The 23,087-nt window shown below is 39.2% G+C and overlaps 1 protein-coding gene across 8 annotated transcripts in view; it reads left to right on the top strand.

The window, feature by feature from the left end:
- TMCC3 (transmembrane and coiled-coil domain family 3) overlaps window positions 1–23,087 on the top strand; it is a 134,213-nt gene that overhangs the window by 61,818 nt on the left and 49,308 nt on the right. Inside the window, exon 1 of one of the 8 annotated variants that reach the window (XM_064419751.1) lies at window positions 19,970–20,107. The exons of the other annotated variants lie outside the window; for them this stretch is intronic. Coding sequence (XP_064275821.1) covers window positions 20,105–20,107 — 3 coding nt within the window. The 5' untranslated portion in view covers window positions 19,970–20,104. Of the gene's footprint in view, window positions 1–19,969; window positions 20,108–23,087 lie in introns of those variants that run through there. 8 annotated transcript variants of the gene reach the window in all.

Genomic DNA, 23,087 nt, shown 5'->3' with positions numbered 1-23,087 from the left:
GATTTATTAAATTCAATAAAAACTTTTCAGATTATCAATTGATTTAAAAATGATTAATTTTATCCATTTTTCATCATTGTTATGGAGACACCACTCTGGAAACATGAAAAATATGTGCATCTGTCAGAGTTTCATTTTTATTAGAAAGATTGAGTATTGTCTGTTAAAACAGGAGATTTGTGAAGTGGACACTCATTAGAAACTCAGGAGCATTCACTGAAAGGTTAAATAAACTGGTGTATATTATATATTTTCCTTTCCCCCCTGCTCTCTCCTGACTGGTAGAAGAGATGGATGTTATTTCCCAGACAGGTGTATCTTGTAGATGAATCCCTTTAGAAATATTTTAGAATAGAACAGTGGCTCACAGTGTCTTAAATAACTGTTGTCATAAATATACAAGAGCCTGCTTCCATCTTTGCTAAAGATGTTTTAGTGTCTGTTATGGTGTTGCTAAAAGCTATTTTAATTTAAATGGCCTTAAATGAGGCAGTTTGTGTAATGACCAGAGAGCAAGAAAACCAAAACAATGTGCCATTAATACATACCCCAAACACATTCATACCATCTAAAGATATTTTAAAGATCTAGTTCTATTTAACGTCTTTTAATTAGAAGCTTAACATTGATCTGTATTCATGCCACAATTAATTTGGGCTGTTACTAATGAATTCTCTAAAGAGATTTTTGTGCAAGTTGTTTCTACCCAATGGCTAGGAGCAGGGCAGTGCTGGGGAACTAGACAAACAATTGCAATAATAATGTCTGGGACAAATTGCCTCTTAAGGCTTGATGTTGTCAATTGCTTTGTTTTAATCAGCTTCTTTGATTTTATTTTTTTTTTTACCAGAATCAGAGCCAGAAAATATGTAAGCAATCAAGTAGGTTTGCTTTTGAAAAGCATCATCTATTGGTCATCTTCAGCCTGTGCTGAGGCAGTGATATCTTTGGGCTGCTGTAGAGAGAGTCCAGTTCGTGCTGGTTGAACTTCATGATTTGAGTGAATTGTTTCTGCCAAGACACTCCAAAATATTAATTAATTTTTAGCTACGTCAAATTTGGGGGCAGGATGTACAACATCTTTGATGCTGCATTTAGCTGTATTACGTCTTCTCTGCCAATTTTTGTACATAGCAACCGCAAATCAGACTTTCCTAAGTAAAGAGATTAAAAACAGTGACTTTTTTCCTCTTTGCCTTCTGTTTTATGAGGTGTTAGATAACATTCATGACAGTTTTTGGCTTATAATAACAAATTTACACTATTAAAGAATATGGAAGCTGAGAATCTCACTTGGTTGTATCATTGCAGGACTGGGAACTTTGAGAAACACTAAATGTCAGGAAATTTGGCTAAAATCATGATAGTTGCTAGGGCTGCAGTGGGACAGCAGAGCCTTCCCTTGGTTCTATATGCAGACCTGCAGGAAGGCTTACACACCTCTCCCACTGATATCAAGGGCTCAAAGTCTCTCAAGTGATTGAGGCCTCCTGACCCAGGAACACAAGAGGGCACAAGCCAGAAGTGACCGACAAGTAAATGTCACTAAGGAAACACACCATGAGGGTGGTCCCCTTGGAAAGGCTGTGTGGGATCCCAGCCATGGCTTACTCTTACCTCTCATCTCTCTGTTAGCTGGCTGTCCATGGATGGTGAGTTGAGGAAGCTGCCTGCTTCTCAGCTGCACACAATCCCTGCCACAAATTGATTCCTTAGCCCATGTGCAGCCCATGTGTAGAGAGAGCTGGTGCCAGGAGGACTCTTACTCTAGGTGCAGGAAAGGTCATGGTCTGGCCTAACCTTTGTCTGAACAGAAGTGCAATGTTTATCTGCCTTTCAAGAAAACAGAAGAAAGTAGTATCTGAATGTCCTCTCTGGTAGTGAGCATAGGGATTTACTTGTTCTTCATGGAGAAAAGTGCAAAGTTAGGAAAACGGTGCTTACAAGGCAGAGCTCCTGGTGGCATTCAGAGAGTTCTCACCTGCTTGTTGGAGTGGTGGCAGTCTGATTTATGGGGGCACAAGAATAAAACCTAAAATTAGTAGTAGTGGTTTGTAGTTGCATATTCTGACCCACTCAAGATTTCACAGCTGCTTACAATAAGGAATTAAAACCAAAGGTATGCTGTTAACATTGTATAATTCTTATGCAATGGCCAAATAGTAGATTGATTGATTAGAGAAAATGTCAAGAGTGAAAATACTCCTGCATTCCACAGTAATAAAGTAGAATGTTGTTGTCTTTTTAATTTCCATGTTTGCATGACACTTGAGATTTCCTAATACGATTTAAATACACTGTGAATATTCTTATCTGATTTTAAAAACCTGATTATTTTATCCCAAGAAAGAGCTGTGCATCATTTAAATGACACATATTTCAGGAGCTGCCTGTGTTCTGCTGGAAAGTCATTAGACTAAGGATGAGGAATGGCATACATTAGAAACTCATGCACTCTCTCTGCTCTAACATTATAAGTATATGCAAGAACTCTGCCACCGTGTTTGATGCTGATCTTCAGTCTAGATCCAGTTCTTGAGGATCCTGACAGTTTCATGTTAAGAGTTACTCAGCCTGACACTTTGCTGAGCCTCTTTTCTATAGTCTAATGCTGTGCAGGGTGCTCCTACCCCGGGGGAAATGTGAAGGCAGTTGCCTAAAGAGCATGTGTGCGATAAAGCCATTTCCTTTATTGCTATTGCAGTCTCACTTCCTTAATTTAGATGCATGCAAGTGGAAATTGACAGCATTGTGTGCAGAAATCAAATATAATCTCTTCAATCAACCAAGCTAAGACTTAATGACATGTACTAAAAAACACAGCCCAAACAACCATTTTTTCTTCAGCTTAGGCATTTTGGTTATGATGTTCTCTTTGGTCTATCAGGCATGTGGAGCCCACAAGTTGTGTTTTGGAATAAGGAGAAGTTGAGAAATAAGCACTTCAAGTCAGATGTGTTAACTATTCAGAAAGTTTGCTTTCCCCACCCCCCAATGACACTTCAGCTACATATCAGCTCTCTCACTTATCACAAGGTATGTGCTTGTGGAAGTGGGTTGCCTAGAGGGAAGGAAGTCAAAGAGAAGAGGCACAAACTGCACTTGACATGCAAAAAGGGCTTGAAAGGAAGAGGCTGATCGTTGTCTTCTGCTTCTGTGTTGTCAGATGTGCCTGCTTAGATGTTAATTGTTTTTCATTTTTTTTCAAAGCTACTAGATGGGTAGAGTGATAAAACCTTTAATATTACCAAGAAACTGAGAAGATCTGGGCTTCTGCTGAGATTTGCAGGAGGTATCGTATTAGGTATATGTCTGGAAGATATTTTTGTGGTGAACTGTCTGTTCTTCATATTGGATCCAGTAGGAATGCTTGGAGAAGACAGTTGAATCTGTGAAGATTAAAGAAAGTCAAAGGGAAAAGGAGAGAATTGGGCAAAATAATAGGAGATGTATCAGTCTGAATTAAGCCACTTTTTCTCAAAAATTAGGTATCTTCAGATAAAATGAAGAATCCCATACCAAATGTGTTACAGGTAACTCTTTATTTTTGATGTTTTATCTGACATGGATTGTTTTTAAAGGGTCTGGAAAAGTTGTCTCTGTATTCTCTAAGTTTTTGCTCAAAAATAGGTATAGCCAATGACATTTGTGTAACAGTTTCTTTGTTTCTCTTGAAAAAATGGGAAAATACTTAGGTGTTTCTCCTTGTGATTTGATTTGTTCATGTTGGGTGCAAGCCAGCCCTCCTTGAGGCTGGTTATTTTGCTAGAAGGGCAAATACACATCTATGGCTTTCATCAGATTAAGATACTGGGAAAACCTGGGATGCTACAATCAGGTGAAAGATGCTGGTTGTCTCCATATCCATGCCTAATTTAAAGACTCAGGCAATTGGTAAGCTGGTGACAGCAGACATTTCAGCAATGCATATTCCAGTTATGACTAGAATAATTAATGTCTAAGTGTGACATCAGAGAGGTGCTTTGTGTTTGTGTCAGAGTCTTGTTAACAGGTGACACTGGGCTGCTCTGATGCTAAACTTTGCTCTGGTAGCAGCAATCCCCAGCATGTGGCACAAAAGTAGCCGGAGATGGACCGTGGGTTTGTGGGTCCTGAGATCCCTGAGGAAACAATTGAGAAGAGGCTGAAGGCAAGTTCAGCTGCTGTGGAACCCTTGTAGCAGCCATTTGGCTGCTTCTGAAGGATGGGTCAGCTAGGACTGGTAGAGGTAATATTTCAGCTCCCCACAGATCTCCATCTATATTTGCATTTTTTGGTGGCAGTTCAGGTAAAGGAAATCCCTTTGTGTATGTAAGAATTCTGACTTCTGAGTGAGGAGCCTTACAAATGCTCTGTTTCCAAAGGACTGCTTTGTGTACTCCTGCCTTCTGCAGATCAGCTAAAATCCATCAGTCTATTTTGCCTACATATTTCTGCCTTTCCTCATGCCTGGGAGGGATTTTTTACTAGATAAGAACCCAAGTCACAGACTCAAAGACTTGCAGCTGAATTTTGTCATTGACTCATCACATGCCTATTGATAATCCATCTGCAAACAAGTGTCTGTAATTTGGGGTGTCTCATCTAAAGACCTCATTTTTCAATGCTAAAAAATAAGACTAATGCAGATAACACAAGGATATTGAGTAGAAATACTCACTGTATCTTAACTATTGAATATCTGTTTGCAGGTGTAGTGTGCTTTTTAATGGCTAATTAGCATTATTTAACAATACTTTCAGCCCTAAAAATTCCACTGTCCCAAATCAAGCTTTTATTTTGACTTTTACATAGAGATTTGTTTTCCAGTTATGACTGTGTGTAACTTGCCACACGCACTCATCTGACCCACTTATTAACTCTTGACAGTTAATTGAGTTTAGTCTCATCTGTCTCAGTAGCTCAGCTGTTCCTAGACTTTATTCTGAAAACCATTGCACACACTTAATGTAGTAAATCCCCACTTTACAACTTTATGATTGTCCCATATCAAGCAGTTGAGGGCTGAGAGCCCTACTCAGTAAGCAGGGGTGGAAGTTTAAAAAACAGTATACTCATACTCATATGGAATACTGAGTATTCCATACTCAGCAGGAAGCTTTCTTGACTGGTGGAAAAGGGACTTGATTGATTGACTGACTGCTCAGGCAATGGGTGACCCTTTGTAGGTATCACAGAGATGCAGAGAGCCTTCACAGGATTTTCCTTATTCTTGGTTTCACTGTCTGGAGAGAAGTTCATTATTCATTTACTTAGAACAAGTGACAGAGCAGTCTGTGGAAAGTAGCACATTATCTGTAATTTTCTTGTGCTGTTTATCACTCTTTCATAGAAGTGATTTCCTTTGTGAGACAATTTCATGCCTTGTTAATTTCTAATTTATCTTGCTGCATCTTCAAAGGTACAATTTTAGCAGAGATCTCTACAAAATCCTTCTCAGTTCCCAAATTTTAAAATATTTAATATACTTTAGTGTGAATGTCATTAGACTTTTGAATCTATCAATCTGCTGTGTTGCCTCTTAAATTTAATTTTCTAAAAATACTCAGTTACCTATACCAATACATGATTGATGATACTTCTGCAGCCTGGCAGAATCCAATTACTTGGTTTAGCAAAACTTCACTTTTCAAGTGGGATCACACTGAAAGCATATACTGTCAGGAGGAGTTTGGGGCACTTCCCTATTTCCTTCTTGTACCCAAGTGTTCCAGCATTTACTGAGCTGTGCTGAAACTCTGTCTCTATAAGAAAAATTCCTACTCCAACTTTCCCCACCCAAACCGACACAGAACATGTTACCATTATTCCTTTCTTCCCCCTGCCAGGTTTATTTTTGAATTCAGCCTGAATGTCTGTTGTCTGATGTTTCTGCTATGGCATGTCTGCTTTGGAGTAAACAAGATTTGTTCATATTAAGGATAAATTACCTGTAAAAAAACCCCAATAATTGTTTGAAAAAACTATTTGCACTTAGTCAGTCTAAAACACACCAGTTGTCTCATTTCAGAGCTGGAGACATGTCTGAGCCCCCTGCTCTGCTCACATGTCAAAGGCTATTCCTAGTGAGCACCTCTGGAAAAGCATATCTGTATGCTCAGATCTGACACTAGTCAAATTTCTTAGTAGATCAGAATGATGGTTACTGAAAAGCTAGAACCTCATGAACTTAAATATCCTTGTATAATGGGTAGTGCTGCCAGATGTACCCTTAAATCCAATAATATAATTTCTTTGTTCACAGATGAAAACACACCTGCATAAATCCTCTCACACCTTCCTGCCTATCTGCCCACCTTGAACTTCTAAGTAGGAGAGACACTGTGTTGGATTTATATTAAATCTTGGCCATGCATGTATGATGCAATTATATGTCAGGCCAGACCATAGCTGGTTTATGTCACCCTGATTAAAAAATGGACTGCCGTATCAATAAGCTACTGCCTATCATGATGTCAGTCTGCACAATGCCATTGATTTGGCAGACTTTTAACCTAAAGAATTATAACCTCTTTCTTCTTGATCACTTTATTAAATCCAGATTGATCTTTCATCCAAAATGTCAAGGAGACTGCCAGCAGCTTAGCAATTAATGAGAATAATGACCTGCTGTAAAACAAACAGCAGTGAATTAAAAGTACAGGTCTTATCTGCATTTGCCAACAAGATAGCTTTTTTTCACCTGTTCTTAGTGATCTTCTTTTAAAAAAGACACTAAAGACAGTTTGTTAATTGCTTCTGAACTCAGGTTCATTTTCAGTGCTCAGAATTTTTTCTAATAAATAGGGACAGCTTATGTTAAGTCTGCTGTAGCAATTCTGTCTCTAAGATTTTTACTGTGCTCTTCAAAGATTTCTGCCCCTGCTGCTAAGATTGCTTGACTAATCATAGAACAGTTGCAGATCTGCTTAAATCACAGCTAAATGGACCACATCATTGCTAGGAAAGACCAGAACTGATACCAGTTTACATTAATATGCCACAGATGTACAGCATCATCTTCCCTAGAAGCTGACCCAGTCGTGTAAGGAGGGAGACAGATATTTAAATGGGCAGATTGTAAGAAGAGAAAATTATTTTAAGCTTTTTTTAAGCTCATCTACTAGTGAGTCAGAGCTTTAATTCCCAATGAATTAAACAGATAATCTGAGTTTTATACCTAAGCAATTAAGGGCTAAATTCTTAAAAATACTCAAGCTATTTTGATGGTAGAACTGAAGGCCCTGAATCACTCAGACTTTGCAGTGTTGGACCCAAAACGCTGTAGTTGCATTAAAAATTTGATAAAACTCAGACATGATCTGTAAAAAATACTCGGTCAAAAAAAGTGCATTCTCCGAGTGAATGTACTGTTTCCACTTCACATTTATAATCAAAAGTATTTTAAAGGTTAAACACTTTACATTTTTGGACAAACGTGGAAGTGAAACTTTCAGCAAAATTTTACAGCACTTTTATGTTCCTTTCGTGTTGACACAGGCCACAGGTCAGATTTTATCTGCATAAAAGATAAAAAAGATCCCTATTACAGTACCAGAGAAAATGGGTGAAAGCATAATTTAAGTCAGAGGCAAAAATCTTTCTTAGTTTAGTGGAATCAGACTTTTCCTAGTGTGTTTAAGAATATATTATTTCTTGGCAAAATAATTCTTGCTCTTAGTATAAAATGCCAGAAAATCTCTTACATACATGAGGAAAAAGAGTCACTGTGCTAGCATAAGGCTGTAAACACCACTGGAGGCATTATTGCTTGAACAATGTGAGTTTATTAGCTTGCATTATTCAACATCTGAAAGTACACTAGTTGTTTCTCTTATGTGTATTAATATCAAAGCCAAAATTAATGTATGTTAGATCCTATGGGGGAGAGCCTTGGAGCTCCTTGCATGCAAGCTGCAGCTTCTTGCTTGTTCTCCAAGAGGGCACATTAAAAGACCTTTTTCGCTTGTTTTGGATGTGCTGGGCCTTTCCTGTGTTATCATCTCGGACCTCCCAGGTGGTGGCACTGTCAGCATAACCCTTGGCTCCCAGCTCTTCTCCCCATCCCTCACTCCTGTTGCCTGGCGCCTCTTGTGGTGCAGAGGACAAAAGCTGTGACTCTTAACACACAGCTTCTTGGTCAGTGCCTTCATACCAGTTCAGAAAGATCACAGAAGGGTTTGGATTGGAAGGGATCTTAAAAATCATCTGATTCCACCCAACCCTCCTGCCATGAGAAGGGACATCTTCTATCAGACCAGGTTTCTCAGAGCCTCATCCAGCCTGGTCTCTTCCAGAAATGGGGAGTCCACAGCTTCTCTGGGCAGCCTGTTCCAGTGTCTCACCAGCCTCATAAAGAATTTCTTCCTAGTATCTTATCTAAACGTGCCATCTCTAAGTCTAAGAAGGAATGAGGAAGATGTTATTTTCTAGGGATGTAATGGTCAATAGCTGTTTTGGCAGTAGTGCTGGCCCACTTTAGCTTGTGTGCTGTCCTGGCTGTGAGATTTACAGGGGTTTGTGACCATCTTTGGATTTTATATGGTGCTTTTCATGCTGCTTGTATCTGTTAAAATGCTGTATGTTTTGTGCTCTGAGACATTTCCTGACTACTCAGTAGAAATATTTGATTAATTAGATATCATTAGGTTAAATATAGTTAAATACAGAAACACAGGTAATTGCTTCAAGGATCATGCTTGCATAAATAATTTTTTCCTGTTGTTTTTCTTTCTCCCTAGTTCTACTGTTGAAATACAACCTGTTCTTTGTTTTGCCATGGAAAGACCCCATACAACAAGGAGACATAGCTAGAAATGAATCATGCACAAATGTTGTCCAATGAAATTGTGGAAAATAAGGAAAATAAAATAGTTTCTTCACTAACTTTTTGAAATCTAATAAAGGGACCTGAGCCTGGTAAAGTTCAAACTTGGCCATTTACCATAGAAATAGAACACTGAAAAAAAGGTACTTCTAGCAAGGAATTTCTGTCATTTCTATTTGTATAGTGTAAAAATCTGCTTATTCTGAATAGATAGGATTTTGGAGATGTCCAATAGTAATTTATGCCTAGTTTGTACCTTATTGCATGGAGCTTCCAATCCAGTTGGGTTTATCTGGTATGTTGTATTTAAGTGGTGTCTGTTTCATTTATCAAGCCATTTTTTTTAATGCACATAAGCATGGTGAAAAGCTTGCCAAAAGAAATATCCACATTTAGATTGAAATTATCCATTAATATGAAAGACCAAGATATATCAACATCATTTGTATTCATGCACATGCTAAATAATTGTGTTTTCAGAGTAGGTATATTATAGCTTCCTGATTCTGAAATAATTACAAGCCTCAGCTATAGCTGAATTATTAGTAGCAGCAATTTAGCTCTGCCAGAAATGTGAATATATAAACTGTTAACATGGTGTGGGACAGCAGTAGTGAAGATAAATCTGTGGCTGTGCTGATTATTCACCTTACAGACAGCAACATTCATCTTTTTGTCAGTATTTGCACCCATCCACCTCTGTAAAACTGGGAAACACTATCAAAACCAGACCCTTTTTTTCAGTATTTTCTTAATTGAAACCATTATATTATTTAGTTTTCTGAGATCTTGTGTGCCATGTCTGTGCTCATACACCCTGGTGTCCTAATGCTTTCAGTGACAGTCCGTACTGTGCTTGGTAGACTAAAATGTGCCAAAAGCAGTTTCTTTGATTATTCTGACTATTTTGCTAACTATTTGGTTTCTTTGTTTTTTCTCAAAATGGTTAGTACTTACAACTTGGTTTGTTTTGGGTTATTTTTTTTTTTTTGGTCTGAAAATTGTAGTGCAAGTAACTAAAATAGGAAAATAGGAATTCAAATAGGCTTAAGTACCTCATTTGGAAACATTTGCGATTGACTCATTCATAGGTGATAATCTGTGCAATTATTGTAGTCACCACCAAAAATAGTGATAAAATCACCTTTTGTTTTTTAAAGAAAAAAAAGCACATTTCCAAATAAAGATAAAAACTTAAGTGTAGAGAAGTCACTTCTCACCATCCCTTACAAAAACGAGGGCTGTTGCTCCCTGTCTTAAGCAAGGGACAGCGAAGGAAGACAACCACGTCCTTGCACTTTGTGTTCTCAGCTGCAGCATGGGGTCACCAAACCCACTAACCTGTCAAAGAGCTAGCTTTGGTTACAGGGTTTTTGCTGCCCCAGACAAACCTGAACACTGGCATGCTTCATTGCCTGGGCTGTACCTGGGTTCTACAGCTTTTTACCTTCTGCAGAAAATATATAAGATAGTGTCTGATTACATAGGACAAGTCTTTTATTTTCTTGTTTTTCCCTAACTAAGCAGAATTTATATTTTTATCCTCTTTACCACTGAATTTATTAACATTTTTATGCATTAAAGTGAGTACATGTTCAGCTGTAGCTTTTACCCAGAGAATTTATGTTAATTATTAGTGAATTACATGGTAGTGATTGAATTTATCAGAGTATAATGCCAGGACAGCAGGTTTTGTAGCTTTTTTTCTTTTCACTTTTCTGTAATGAAGGATAAGAGGAATATCTGTAGGTAGCAATAGTACTGAAGCTGTAGCCATATGCTGTTTAGGGGCTTTAATGGATAGGTTGCCATCAAGTTAATTTTCAAGTTTGCCTTCTGCAATTCTGATTGAGTAAACTGCTTAACTGGTGCTGTAGACTGGGGCAGTGTGGTCCCTAATGCCTGACTGCAAATCTGAGTGCCAGATTCTCCACACCACCAGCAGCGTCTACAGTAAGCAAAGTCATGGTTTTCAAAATTTCAGTGTTTGCCTAAGTAACTATTTATTTATTGATTTTGAACCACTGAGTGCAGACATGGATTTCTAGTGACAGCACTGTGACATTTGTATCATTAGCATGATGTTGATGTGCGGTACAAGGAGCTATAATAATAGTCACAAATTACAGATTTTTTCAGTGAATTTGAAGGCTAAAATGTGATGTGTACCCAATATAAAAACCACCAACCATATGAAGCCCAAGTTCTAGGCTGCACTTGCTTTTCTGAGATGAATTGATGGTGCTGATGGCTAATAGCAGTATTTGGAGAGTGTAATGGCACCTGTGCAGCTTTGAGGGCAGCCGAGGGAGAAGGGGTGCCATGGGCATGAAAAGTAGCATGAGGCACTGCTGGGGTTAGCAGTTTGTGGGCTCATGTGCTGTGGGTTTCAGGTATGCCCAGGACAGACCTTAGGCATCTTATATATGGGCAGCTGAAACATGGAATTGCTGGAAAATACTCTTGGAGGTGCAGCTGGGTCCACGGCTAATGGATCTGGAACAGCATGCCAAGTGTTTACGTGGCAGTCAGTGGATTGCACAATGCCTTTTGTAATTGTCTTCTTGAGTAGGAACACAGCTAAAGTGTCAGAAGAAGCTACTTCATTTTGTCATTGCACTGTGATACACTGATTTTCCCACTGCAGTGGATAAAGACCAGCTAGGATTACAGAAACATTGCAAACAACTGTGCAAAGTAATAAACAATTCTTAATTTGCAGTCTATAATAGTTTTTCTTCTGCTTTGTTACTACTTGGGTTATTGGCCCACTGAAAATTAAATAAGGTTTTTCTTTGACACACGTAGTTTGCTTCAGATGAGGCAATGCTAACTGAACAGAAAAACCTAAGTTCTATTTATGGTCTATTATCTGTGGTGGCATTTTTATTCCACAGAATGGAGAAGCAAGAAATCACTCAAAATGCTAGCTGCCACTAGATTAATTTTTTGTTGAAAGTATTATTTTCTGGGGAAGTCTAATTTATGCATTCCTACTACTTTGCTGACTAGCAGTAGTTCAAAATAAAGAACATTTTGGCAGAAATTTTATCATTACATTTGGTTGTGAATGCCCATTGCTCAGAGAAAATTGTCCCTGTAATTGTACTACCATTTTAACTGGTATTTTAATTATGGCTCTTCTGCTTATCAGAGTAAATCCAGGGACCATTTGTTGTGCACCTGAATCCACAGACTAAAATGTTGGGAAAATAAACTCTGTGTAAAATGTAAGAGAGTTATTTAAAATAATGAAATAGTTCCAAGTGCCAAACTAACATGTGAAATCAAAGTAAAAGTGAGTCAGCCTGTTGTGACTCCGGGAGCAGCAGGTGAGGTGGGGACTTTGTGACCTACTTTGCTGCTCTGATCTATTGGCATTAGTCATCCCAGTAGCCAAACCCCAAAATTCCATATCTGTTGGTATTGTTACCCAGGTGATAGTAAAAGAAAGTCCATTTCAAGCACATCTCTGATTTCTCATGCTGTGATTCACTGTACCTGAGTAGACATGTTGTTCTGTAAGGTTAGCATGTTGTTGTCCTCCATAAATTTCATCCCTGTTTTTTGAGTTATTTTTGTTCTGCAGCCTCAAATAGTCCAGGCCTTCAAGAAAACTTCTATGGTAGTGGAATTCAGTAGTCACGTAAGGAAAAATCTAGCAAAGACTAAGCCTGTAGGTCTTTAATTTTTGATCCTAAATTATCTGAGCTACCTTGTACCATAGGCCTTCTTTCTTGGCAGACTTAGAGTTCAGTCTTGTGAAGGAACTACAGCAAAGGTTAAGAAAAACGAGCATCCAACACACATAAGAGGAATTTAATAACAGTAGTGGTGGGTGGAAATGAGGTTTAAAACCTTACTGTGAACCAATCAGACACCAGTTTCTGTTGTCAGGGTTCAAACTCAGTTATAGAACTATGACCTCAGCTGTCCTTAATTACCTTGTTGAAGTAATAAAACAGGGAGAGTCTTAAAAACACTGCCTTTGCTGTCATTGCTGAGCAAGGAATTACTGGGTTATTTAGAAGTTGAGGCTGACCTTTCTGTGTGTATGTGCATGCTTCAGATCTGTGCTATGGTGTTTATGGGGTTTTTACTATGATGACTTTAAAAGGTCATGAGACAGTTTAAAATCTTGACTGAATTACACAGATTACTCAACTGCTGAGGAACCTGGGTGCCCCCCAACCTGTGTGAATTGTGCTGCACAATGTAGATAAATGGTTTACAAGCCAGCAGTGATGTTCTCAAAACTCATTGTGTTTTACTTTTACAGCATGGGCTGATGATACAGAGACTTCATAGGAGACATCAAAACATCTTTCAGCAAGTTATAGACTTGTGGGTTTGCTGTGCTGCCACATTCCAACTTGTCCTGCAGCTCTGAGAGATGGTTCTTCCTGGGCTGTGGTGGACACTGGGCCCAGGACAAGCATACTAGGAGGTGTTGCCTCAAGCTTTCTCCATGACAGGCTTCTGTCTTCTGCCGTGCCCCAGGTCATCCAAGGGAAGGATCAGGAGATTATGTTGCAGCTGTTGGGAAGGATGGCACAGTCCCCTGGCACAGCTGACCAGCCTGTGACACGGCCACTCAGTTATCACCTCCCCATCTGGCACATCCTGATGGAGCCTGCAGCCCCCGTGTGCGCCCTGCGCTGCCCCACTGCCACCCCCAGAGCTGCCCCCTCTGCAGGACAGCCAAAAGTCACCCTCAGTGCTGCTGCATGCTCCACGCTGTGTGTGCCATGGGCTGCTGCCATGTCTCATGGGCTCCTCTCAGCAGCCCAGGGAGCTCAAAACAGCAATGGTTGTGCACTTCACTTTTTGCTCTGAGGAATGCAAGCATAGAGCCACTGCTCGAGTTTTCCTTCTCTCTTCTCTTGCTTTTCCCATACTGCTGCTGCCTCCTCTGTGCTATTGCATATCACTTTCTCCCCCCCATTCTTCCAGATGATTGTACAAGACGTGTTAAAAATAGTCTTCCAGGAGAAAAACATGTTTGCAGCAATGGAAGCTAATGTAAACAAAAAACCAGTAGAATGGGTTTCTGGTTCATGGTTTTATTAATGTCTTTAACTTTAAAGGGATTTGAGATTTTTGTGAGGTAAATAACCTGTTGCAGGCTACACAGATATTTCAAGTTAAATAAAAATTTAAGGCATAGTACAGTCTTCATGCATACTCCTGTTGCTTGGAAAGGTCACTGAAGAGTTCCTTTCCTGTTGCTATGCATTTTATTTTCATTGTTGGGAAGCGTAGATGAAGGTGAAGGTAGCAGCTATTTCAGGAGGCTGCCTGTGAAGCAGAAAAGTGTTTTAGATCCCTTTTTCCTTTCTTGTTCCCCCATGCACAAAAGCAGATGCCAAATACCACATGCTCTCCTATTTTGTCTGTCAGGTGCTTACGTAGGATTCATCTCTGCTTTTGTATAAAGGCTTCCAAGGAAGTCTCAGATGCAGAGCTGAGTTCTGTCACCATCCCTCTGTCCATTTTGGCCAAATGCACCTGGAGAAGCGTCACCAAACTGTATGTGCCCAGGTAGCTTTCTATGACAGTCCCTGGGGTCCTATAATGTGAAAAAGGTTGAAAAACATAGCAGCAGTATTGTGGAGCAACCTGTGGTGCATCTTTTTTCCCCCTGAGATGAGCTGGTGTAAAGCAGTTCTTGCTGGGCCTATATCCAAGGTAGCTGGTGTTAGAAAATAAGTCTGCAAGCAGATTTAAACAGATAAAAACTGCTTAAAAATTTAGCATATCAGTCGAGGCAACAATGTCTCTCAGCAGAGTTTTCACCCACTCCATGAGTGGACAAAGCAGGATGTACACCTGCAGGTCAATTCCCTGAGTACATGGTAGATGAGATCTGCCACCCCAGCCCCCTCATATTCTGCTCTTGCTAGCAGAAAGATGTGTAACTCCAGAGCAAATGTAGCCATATCAAACTGAAAGTTTGCTGTCCCTTGCCTGGGATAAAAAAGCATAGCACTGTAGCCAAAATTTGAACTATACACTGGTTTTAATTTTTTAGGCTTCTGATGATTGATATACATCGAGAAATACGTTTTTACAAATATAAGCAGATTGTTTACATTGAGTCTTTTCATCTCGGAGCAAACTTAAAATATGGGATCTTTACAGCATGCCAACAGCTGGAGTGGATTATTTCAGGCAAGCTTTTGTGTGTCTTGCAGTATCACCTACACAGCAGATTGCTTAGCTTAGTTCCCATGTTTAGCATCAGTTATAACTTTCTCAGTGCCCACATGCTATTAAGTTCCCTCTAAAACTGACTGCTGCCACGAAATAACCCCATTGCTATTATTCTTATAATATTTAAATGACATAGCAAGGCCAAAACCAATCTGGGCTGACAAGAATCTCCATCAGTACACACAGCTGAGGCATCAGCCTTCAGCAGAGGAGTCCAGTTAACAACACCTATCTTTCTTGGAATTTATTTCAAATTCAGCTGTCTCAGGCATCTATTTGCTGTCTTCCATCTTTTAGTGAAGTTGACAGAAATGAGATTAGTTGTAAATTGTCTGGGGAGTGAAATCCATTCTGTTCTGACAGTGCAAAAACATATGACAATATAGCTGGTGGTGCCCAAGAGTTTCTGCTCTGAAGGAAGGATTGTGGACATGCTTAGCAGTATCACTTAGCTGCATTTGTTTAGGTTATATTAAAGCCCCACTGCTTCAATGAATTTATATATATAATAAAAAATATCCTTCAGGCTTTATTTGAAAGATCCATATATGTTTCAAATCTTTAAAGTAAACCACAAAATCCAAGGGTGTAGAAAGATTGAGGGTGAATGTTAATAAAAACTTGCAGCAGGAGGTAGGCCTTTCAAATGCCCTGTTTATCATGTTAGTACTGGGACCATGTCTGAAAGTTAATTCTGGTGGATTTTTCTCTGTTGTTTTGCTAGTGCCTCACCCTGATACTCTCCAGATCTCTCTTGGTGAAAGACAGATTAAAAATGAAGTGAAAAGACCAAGTAGTTTATCCTGGAAAAGTTAAGATTTAACAAATGGTGCTTATATTATAGCCCTGAGTGATGGATAATTTAGTAAAATATCAGTGTGCCTTTGAAATAACCTTATGGAAGAGCCATTGGCCATAAGTTAAATCAATGACCTAATCAACATGCACATTCCTAAATTCTCGAAAATAGTTTCCATGTTCTACCCATGTGCCACATGATCTGAGAAAGTCATCAGATTCTTCAGTGTCTGAAGGGAGGGTGTCAAGAGGATGGAGCCAGACTCTTCTTGGTGTGCCAAACAATAGGACAAGAGGTAATAGGCAGAAACTGATGCACAGGAAATCCCAGCTGAACATGAGGAAGAACTTCTTCACTGTGCATGTGACTGGGCACTGGAACAGGCCTCCCAGAGAGGCTGTGGAGTCTCCTTCCATGGAGATACTCAGAAGCCATTTCAATACAATCATGAGTAATGTGCTCTAGCGGACCCTGGTTGAACAGGGAGGATGGACTAGATGACTTCCAGTGGTTCCATCCAATCTTACCCATTCTGTAATTCAATACTTGCATTAATGCATCGGTGTCTTTGCAAATCTACATGAAATTTGGTCCTGAGTGTCCATTGCAGGAGGTATCTCACCTATGTGGTAAGTTCTGCCTTAGCTGCTTCAGAGACTGATGCTGACCAGTACTGACAGCATGATCTAAAAGGTCTAACTAAATTGTGATGTGTCAGGGGTAGAAATCACCACTTGTCAAAGCAGCAGCACTATATGCTGATCAAATCCTGGATGATCAGAATCAGTTTAATTACTGTTGTTAAATTTGATTCAGGAAGATAACATACGTACAGAAACCTAGAGACATATTTCTGAAATTTCTTTTCAGAGAGACAGAGAACAAACTGTCGTCATGGATATAAACCTTAGGAAGATTTTCTGCACTTATTCAATTAAATCCTACTAAATGGAATTAGGGAAAGCCAGCTAGAACAAATTATGTATTTCTTCCCTCCTCCTGAGACACAGTTCTGATAGAAGTGCTCCTGCTAGCTTGCAGCTCAGTTAAGCCTATCATCTGCTCAGTCTTAAAACTGCAAGACTTCATATTTCTGATTCAGTAACTGATGATGCTACTGCATATTCTTTATTTTGTATGTAGCTATCTGTATATGTATTGGTGTGTTTATATATTCACATATAATTTATGTATATAAATTCTAGCTTGATACACACAAGTATGTGTAACTGAGAGCTCCATATCTAACATTCTAAAGTATCCAAGTGTCACAGAACTTGTAGTGAAAAGCATTTCAAATTTACTAGTGGATGAAAACAGGATTTTAATGCACATCTGCAGGAGGACTGTAGTAAACTAGAGACACCAATGCTGTGACTGCTTTGCATGGTTCTGCAGAGCATGAGAAGCACTTGTTCATCCCAATTACCACTGTTTTTTCCTTGATTTAGTGCCTACCCACAGTTTATAGAATTAAAACCCATTGACCATACCAGAAGTGATTTCAAAGTGTCCTTAGTTGTTGAAAATTGATAATGTTCACAAAAATCTAAAGGTTTATCACAACTTCATGACATTTAAAAAATCTTTTGCAAGAATTCATTACTAAAAATCAGCTCAAAAATCTCTCCAATCAACCTGTAACAAGCATAACAAGTTCACTTACTTTTTTCTTTTTGGGGTAGAGATGTACCAAGATTGGTACATCCTTTCTCAAAGGAACTCTTTGGTCTCTTCCCACTGCCCTGTTTTACTGTCCATCCAACAGAGTACCCAGCCAACAACTGCTCAGCTTTTTGGAGGACTGAAGTGAGGGCTGCATGATGTGGGTATTCCCCCTGCCCACCGTGCAGTGCCACATGTAAACTGCTTGCTGTACCTAGGAAATGCTGTAAGCACTGGGGAGGCATAAATTAATAATGTGTGTTTATACATATGCATGTCTGCAGAATATCTAATGAACAAAGAGAAGGGAGCTTGAGCAGTATATTTTTAACCTCAAAGTTTTCTGTCTAGTGTTCTTCTTCTTTCTGATTTTGCAGAACAATATGAGGATGTTTATGAGGATGTTGATGATTGGCATGAAGGGATTTGTTTGCTGAAGTGTCATTCACAACTGCTGAGGAATATTGGGAAACTAGGAGAGTGGGAGATGCTCGTGCGCTGTATTTGCTGACACAATGTTTGTATGCATGCAGGTCTAGAAGTTACAAAAGGAAACAAAATCACAGAACGTTCTGAGTTGGAAGAGAGCCACAAGGCTCATCTAGTCCAGCTCTTAAGTGGATGGCCCATATGGAGATGGCACCCGTGACCTTGTCATTGTTACCACCACACTGACAACAGGGTCAGGAGGGTTATGTCAAGAAGTTCTGGGGGAATCAAGTCAAAAAAAGGTTTGTCACAATGAAAACAATGAAAGCTGAAGCAAGTTCAGCTCTTTGCAAAGAGGGTGTAAAAAGCTATCTGCAAATACAGAACACACCTTGTGGGGAGAAAACCTGATGATCTGGGGTCAGTTAATCTCTTCTGGTTTTAATTTTTGTAGGTTTTGATAGATGGCTAAAGATGTCATGCTGAGAGTAACTGAACATTTGTTTGTTTTTATTCTCATCTTAAGAAGATTATTCACTTCAAGATGTTTAAATGCTTAGCGACATTGTTTAGCTTTTTAATGTTTATTTGCTACTGTTCCCGTTCACTACAGAGGAATGCAAGAATTCCCTGCTGATTTAGTTGAACTGATCTACTTTTCTCCATCAATGAAGCTGAGTTGTGTATACATGTACCCTCATTTCATACTATTGGATGCCTTAGAAAAATAAATACATTATAGTTTTAGAGACTGACCATATGAAGTCCAGATAATGAAAGGAAATTTAGCAGTAGCAAACTTTCCCCTTTCAAAGGGGAAAGTTTGTAGAGATTTAGTGAAACGTCTCCTGGAGATGACTCATTCTTGGAGAAGATGAGCATATTTCTGCTGGGTCAGCTATTTAGTTATATAGAAAGTTTTTTTTCTCTTTTCTTGAAAACCAGATGATTGTTTATGCATGGTGCTTTATCTCCACAGATGTTTTAATGCCACATTTGCATTTTCAGTCCTTCAAGCAGATCTGCTGGTTTTCATCTTTCCCCCATCTTAGTTTCAGCAGCTGGTATTATGATATTCAGCTATAACTGCTGATCTCAGCTCTACCAGAAAATTCATACTGAAACTTTCTGCTAGGTTTTTGCTTGGATGAAGTTGTTTGTTATTTTTCCAAAGCCTAACTGATTCAAGCTGTTATTGAAGTTCTATTAGAAAAAAAATAAAAGAGGAAAATAGTTCATTTTGGGGTGCCCATCGTTTTACAAATTTTCATAAGTAATAGGTGACTTAAGATTTGACTCTATGTCTTTTACATTAAGAGTCTTTGGATACACTTGTACCCTATGTGCTATGACACAATTAAATCTTTGTCAGCTAAGAATGCAATGCATGATTTGCTTTTTTTATTTCTGACGTCTGCTATGTTCTGCCTTCTGCCCCCAGGCATGATTCCCTGCCCACTTTCCTGAGTCAACACAACAGCTTGAGTAGATGTGCCAGTAGAAGATGAGGGAGCTAATAAAACCATGTATTTTCCAATGTTATGATTTATTTTGTTTTGACAGAAATAGCTCACACCTGCACCAGCTCTCAGAGCAGCCCACTATTGTGGAATCTAAATTACAAGCCAGCTTTAAAGGATAAGATTCTAGACTAAACACAGGCATTAAAGGTACATCTCTCTGCCCTGATAATACATACACATGTAGCATTACAGGCTACTAGCCATCAGTTCTTCATATTAACTGAAGCTGTGTTATCCAAGCAGTCAGTGGTTTTTGTTGCAGCTTAAGTACATAGTCTGCGTACTCCTCTGCCCAAGTTACTGCCTGTGGACAGCTTGCATGGGCTGCTTCCACACTGATATCACCAACCAGCCATTTCTTTTTATGGCCCTGAGGTCTTGGATACCATCCCATGCCCATAAATTCAAGGACACTGAAGTCAGCTGGTGGCTGTGCTGGGGAGGCCCTACCTGGAACTGGGATCATCCTTCATCTTAAAAGAAAGGGGCGTGTGTGGAGAGCACCCTTTTGCTCCTGCTGGCTGGAGCTGGCTGTGCTCTCGGCAGGGCTACAGGCGTGGCACCAGCACGGCTTTGCTCACCAGCTAAGGCAGAACCTTAGCCTTTCAGCTCAAGGAAATCCTCAAGCCATGCCTGGAGGTTCAGCATAACGAAAAGAACTACTGAAAAATGGTAGGATATTTTTGTGAAAACTTGTGGTAGAAATGAAAAATAATTTTTACTGACATTTTCCTGTTAGTTTTCAAACTGGGTAAGGTTTATGATCTGATATCTCAAAGGACAGAAAGTGTGAGAAAATATACTGTTTAGAGAAATTACAACCTTTCATTGTAAGAAATGACAGATTTTGGTGAGTGTAAATGAAGAATACACTCTGTTGTTTTGTAGTTGTATCAGACCTCTGTGTTTGAAATGCTGAAAATCGTTGGAATTGGTAAGGGTCAGATTTGCAAAGTAGAATCTGTCAGGTCCCATGCACTTGTGATACCACTTTTTTCTTTTGTCTTAAGTTATGCAATAGGACTTCTTCTTGGCTGTGTTACTTTGTTGTAACTTCTGTGTGCTTGCGCACTAGAAATTTTAATTACTATTGATATATGCCTTGTGGCTTTTATGGTCTTTATACTGCTATTAATTTATATATTGCACCAATACTTTCTTCTGAGACTCCTAATTTACAAGTGTTTCAAAACCTACATGAAGTAATCAGTATTAGCACAATGAGCAAGCTGGAACATTAAATTTCTCCCCTTACAATACTTAAAGTTGTTGATAAAGTTGTGTATATGTGTGAGATATATACACACAAACACAAATTTAAGGGAACCTTGTAAAAGAATACTGGTAGGCCTATAACTATAATAGTTCTTTCCTCTCTTTTTATATTTAACTGTTTGTCTCTGAGATTCTTGTTGATAACATCATGCCTTTATACTGTGGGCTTGAAAATTCTGATATCTGTAAAATTGTGAGCCTGAGATGGTTACAAAACAAAAGTGGGGAGCTACTTGTAGCTCAAGCAGAGGCAACTACTTTGCAACTCCCCATATCAGACCAACCTAAACCCAGCTGCCAAAACTGGTTTTTTGTTGGGTTTTTTTGTTTGTTTTTTTTGGGTTTTTGGGTTTTTTTAAGACAAGAAGCTTCAATTGTCAGTAATACTTGAGGCCAGCTGATGATGAGTATATTAGTGGGCACTGAAAGGGAAGAGGGTTTCAGTTTATTCCACAGCAGCCTGTCTGCTGCAAGGTGTCTTCTCCTGTCCTGTCAGGTGGCTGTGGACATTGAGGTTCTTTTTGCTTTTGTTTGCTTAGGATTGATTTATGTATAAATGCTTCATAGACATAGCTGTATTGGTAAAGAAAAATAAATCCTACCCTTCATACATATACTTCTAGTAAGAAAAGATTGGTTAGAGTTATGCGTGGGGTAAAGACATTAATTTTGTTTCAGAAAATTGCATTGCTATATAGCAGAATAGGAATTTTTATTGGGAGGTGTGGTGTCTTTGCTGTTCAATTCTCTAGTGATCTCATGCTGTAATGTTTTCCAGCAATGGAAGTTCAGGGGGAACTCCCCCTAAAATACTAGGACTCTACTGTGTTCATACAGCTTCCAAAAACATTGCAGAATAAGCTGCTGCTTATATATTCTTGCTCAACTGAGATCCCAAAGATAAGAAGATGTGCTGTGTGATATCTCATATAATTCATTGGTTGTATAAAAATAAAGCAGAAGACTTCAATTTGTCAAAGACTGTTCCCCAAATTTTTAATGATTAATGACTTACTAAATCATGATTTTAAAAGCCCTAAAGAATCATTATGAATAGTGTTTTTAAAACACATGTATTTGTTTAAAATTATATAGTAATAACCCAGAAGTGGTTTCTTGACATATGATATGTAAAGGGAGTGTGTTGCTGGATACTTATAAAAGATGGTTGATACCCATGTACTTAGCATAATAGAAATATCTATGCAATGCTCTGGAGTTTTTTGTTTGCAATTTCTTGCCTTTAAAATATTTGTTAAAATCAGGCACTTGGAAAATTTCCACAATTAGCTTAATTGTAGGTGATCATCTTTTACATTCGTGAGGGAACTTGAACTTCATGTCCCTGTAACTTGCATCTCTGTAGATAGAGAGTCACTGTAATAAAACTCAAAGGGCTATGTTGTAACAACTCTCACCAGGACAAGGTGTAGGATTACATGGATAATCATTAATTTTTCTGTCCTCTCATAACCTATCTGTGTTTTCTGGTTGACTGGCAAGCGAGTTCTAATTCTGCATTTGACATTGTCAATTCATATGGAAATAATTGATGTCACACATTTAGCATGACATAACTTATACAGAGTCACCACCATGCAATGTACTTCACAGATGAATAAAAATTGACAGCTTCCTATCCAGCACTGTCTGCTATCTCTGTGTGCAGCCCTCAGCCACAAACTGAGCTGGGATTCTGTGCAGCTATGGCCACAGAGCAGCAGAGTGAAAGCTGCAGTGTATTAACTTACAGAGCCTTTGGGAGCTCAGATGTCAGCTCCCCAGCTGCATGCCACCTCAGAGGGACTGCAGGCGCTGCTGCTCACAGAGTGGGTTAGGGTGGCACATTCCAAGAGCAATTCTTGTGCTCATGGGTTATGTCTAGTGTGCTTGCTTTAACTTGAGATAAAATGTTGCCCTGATATAACCACCAGAATATGAAGTAATAGGAGATTCAGGCTGGTTGTCTTCTGGCAACAGCCTGAATGGTTTGGATGCATTTCTTATTTGTGTTTTGGAAGGGGGTACACCTTTATGTGCCAGCAGGCTGCAGCTGTTCATCCTGCATGCCTTGTGACAATGTCAAAGTGGCTGATTTGGGACTAAGAGGCTGCATGCATTCATTCTCAGGCAGCCACAAATCACATACTATGAGGCAGAAGAAAATTTGTAGGCTGATGAGCAGCAACCATTCACGTTGCTAGAGGGAGAATTCTCTACTTGTCTCTGCAACATGGACTATCTTTAATGTAAATAGCTGGGCTCCAGGCGAGTTCTTGGGTATACAGAACAGTTGGCATTTCAGTCTGCTACAAAGGTGGCTCTTATTCATGGCATTTGAAATGCAAAACACTGCCACCATCCAGTAGGTACTGTT

The sequence above is a fragment of the Passer domesticus genome, chromosome 5, assembly GCF_036417665.1.
Source record: "Passer domesticus isolate bPasDom1 chromosome 5, bPasDom1.hap1, whole genome shotgun sequence".
Taxonomy (NCBI): domain Eukaryota; kingdom Metazoa; phylum Chordata; class Aves; order Passeriformes; family Passeridae; genus Passer; species Passer domesticus.
Note: the sequence above shows the minus strand (reverse complement) of the source record. Positions and strands in the feature narration are given on the sequence as shown.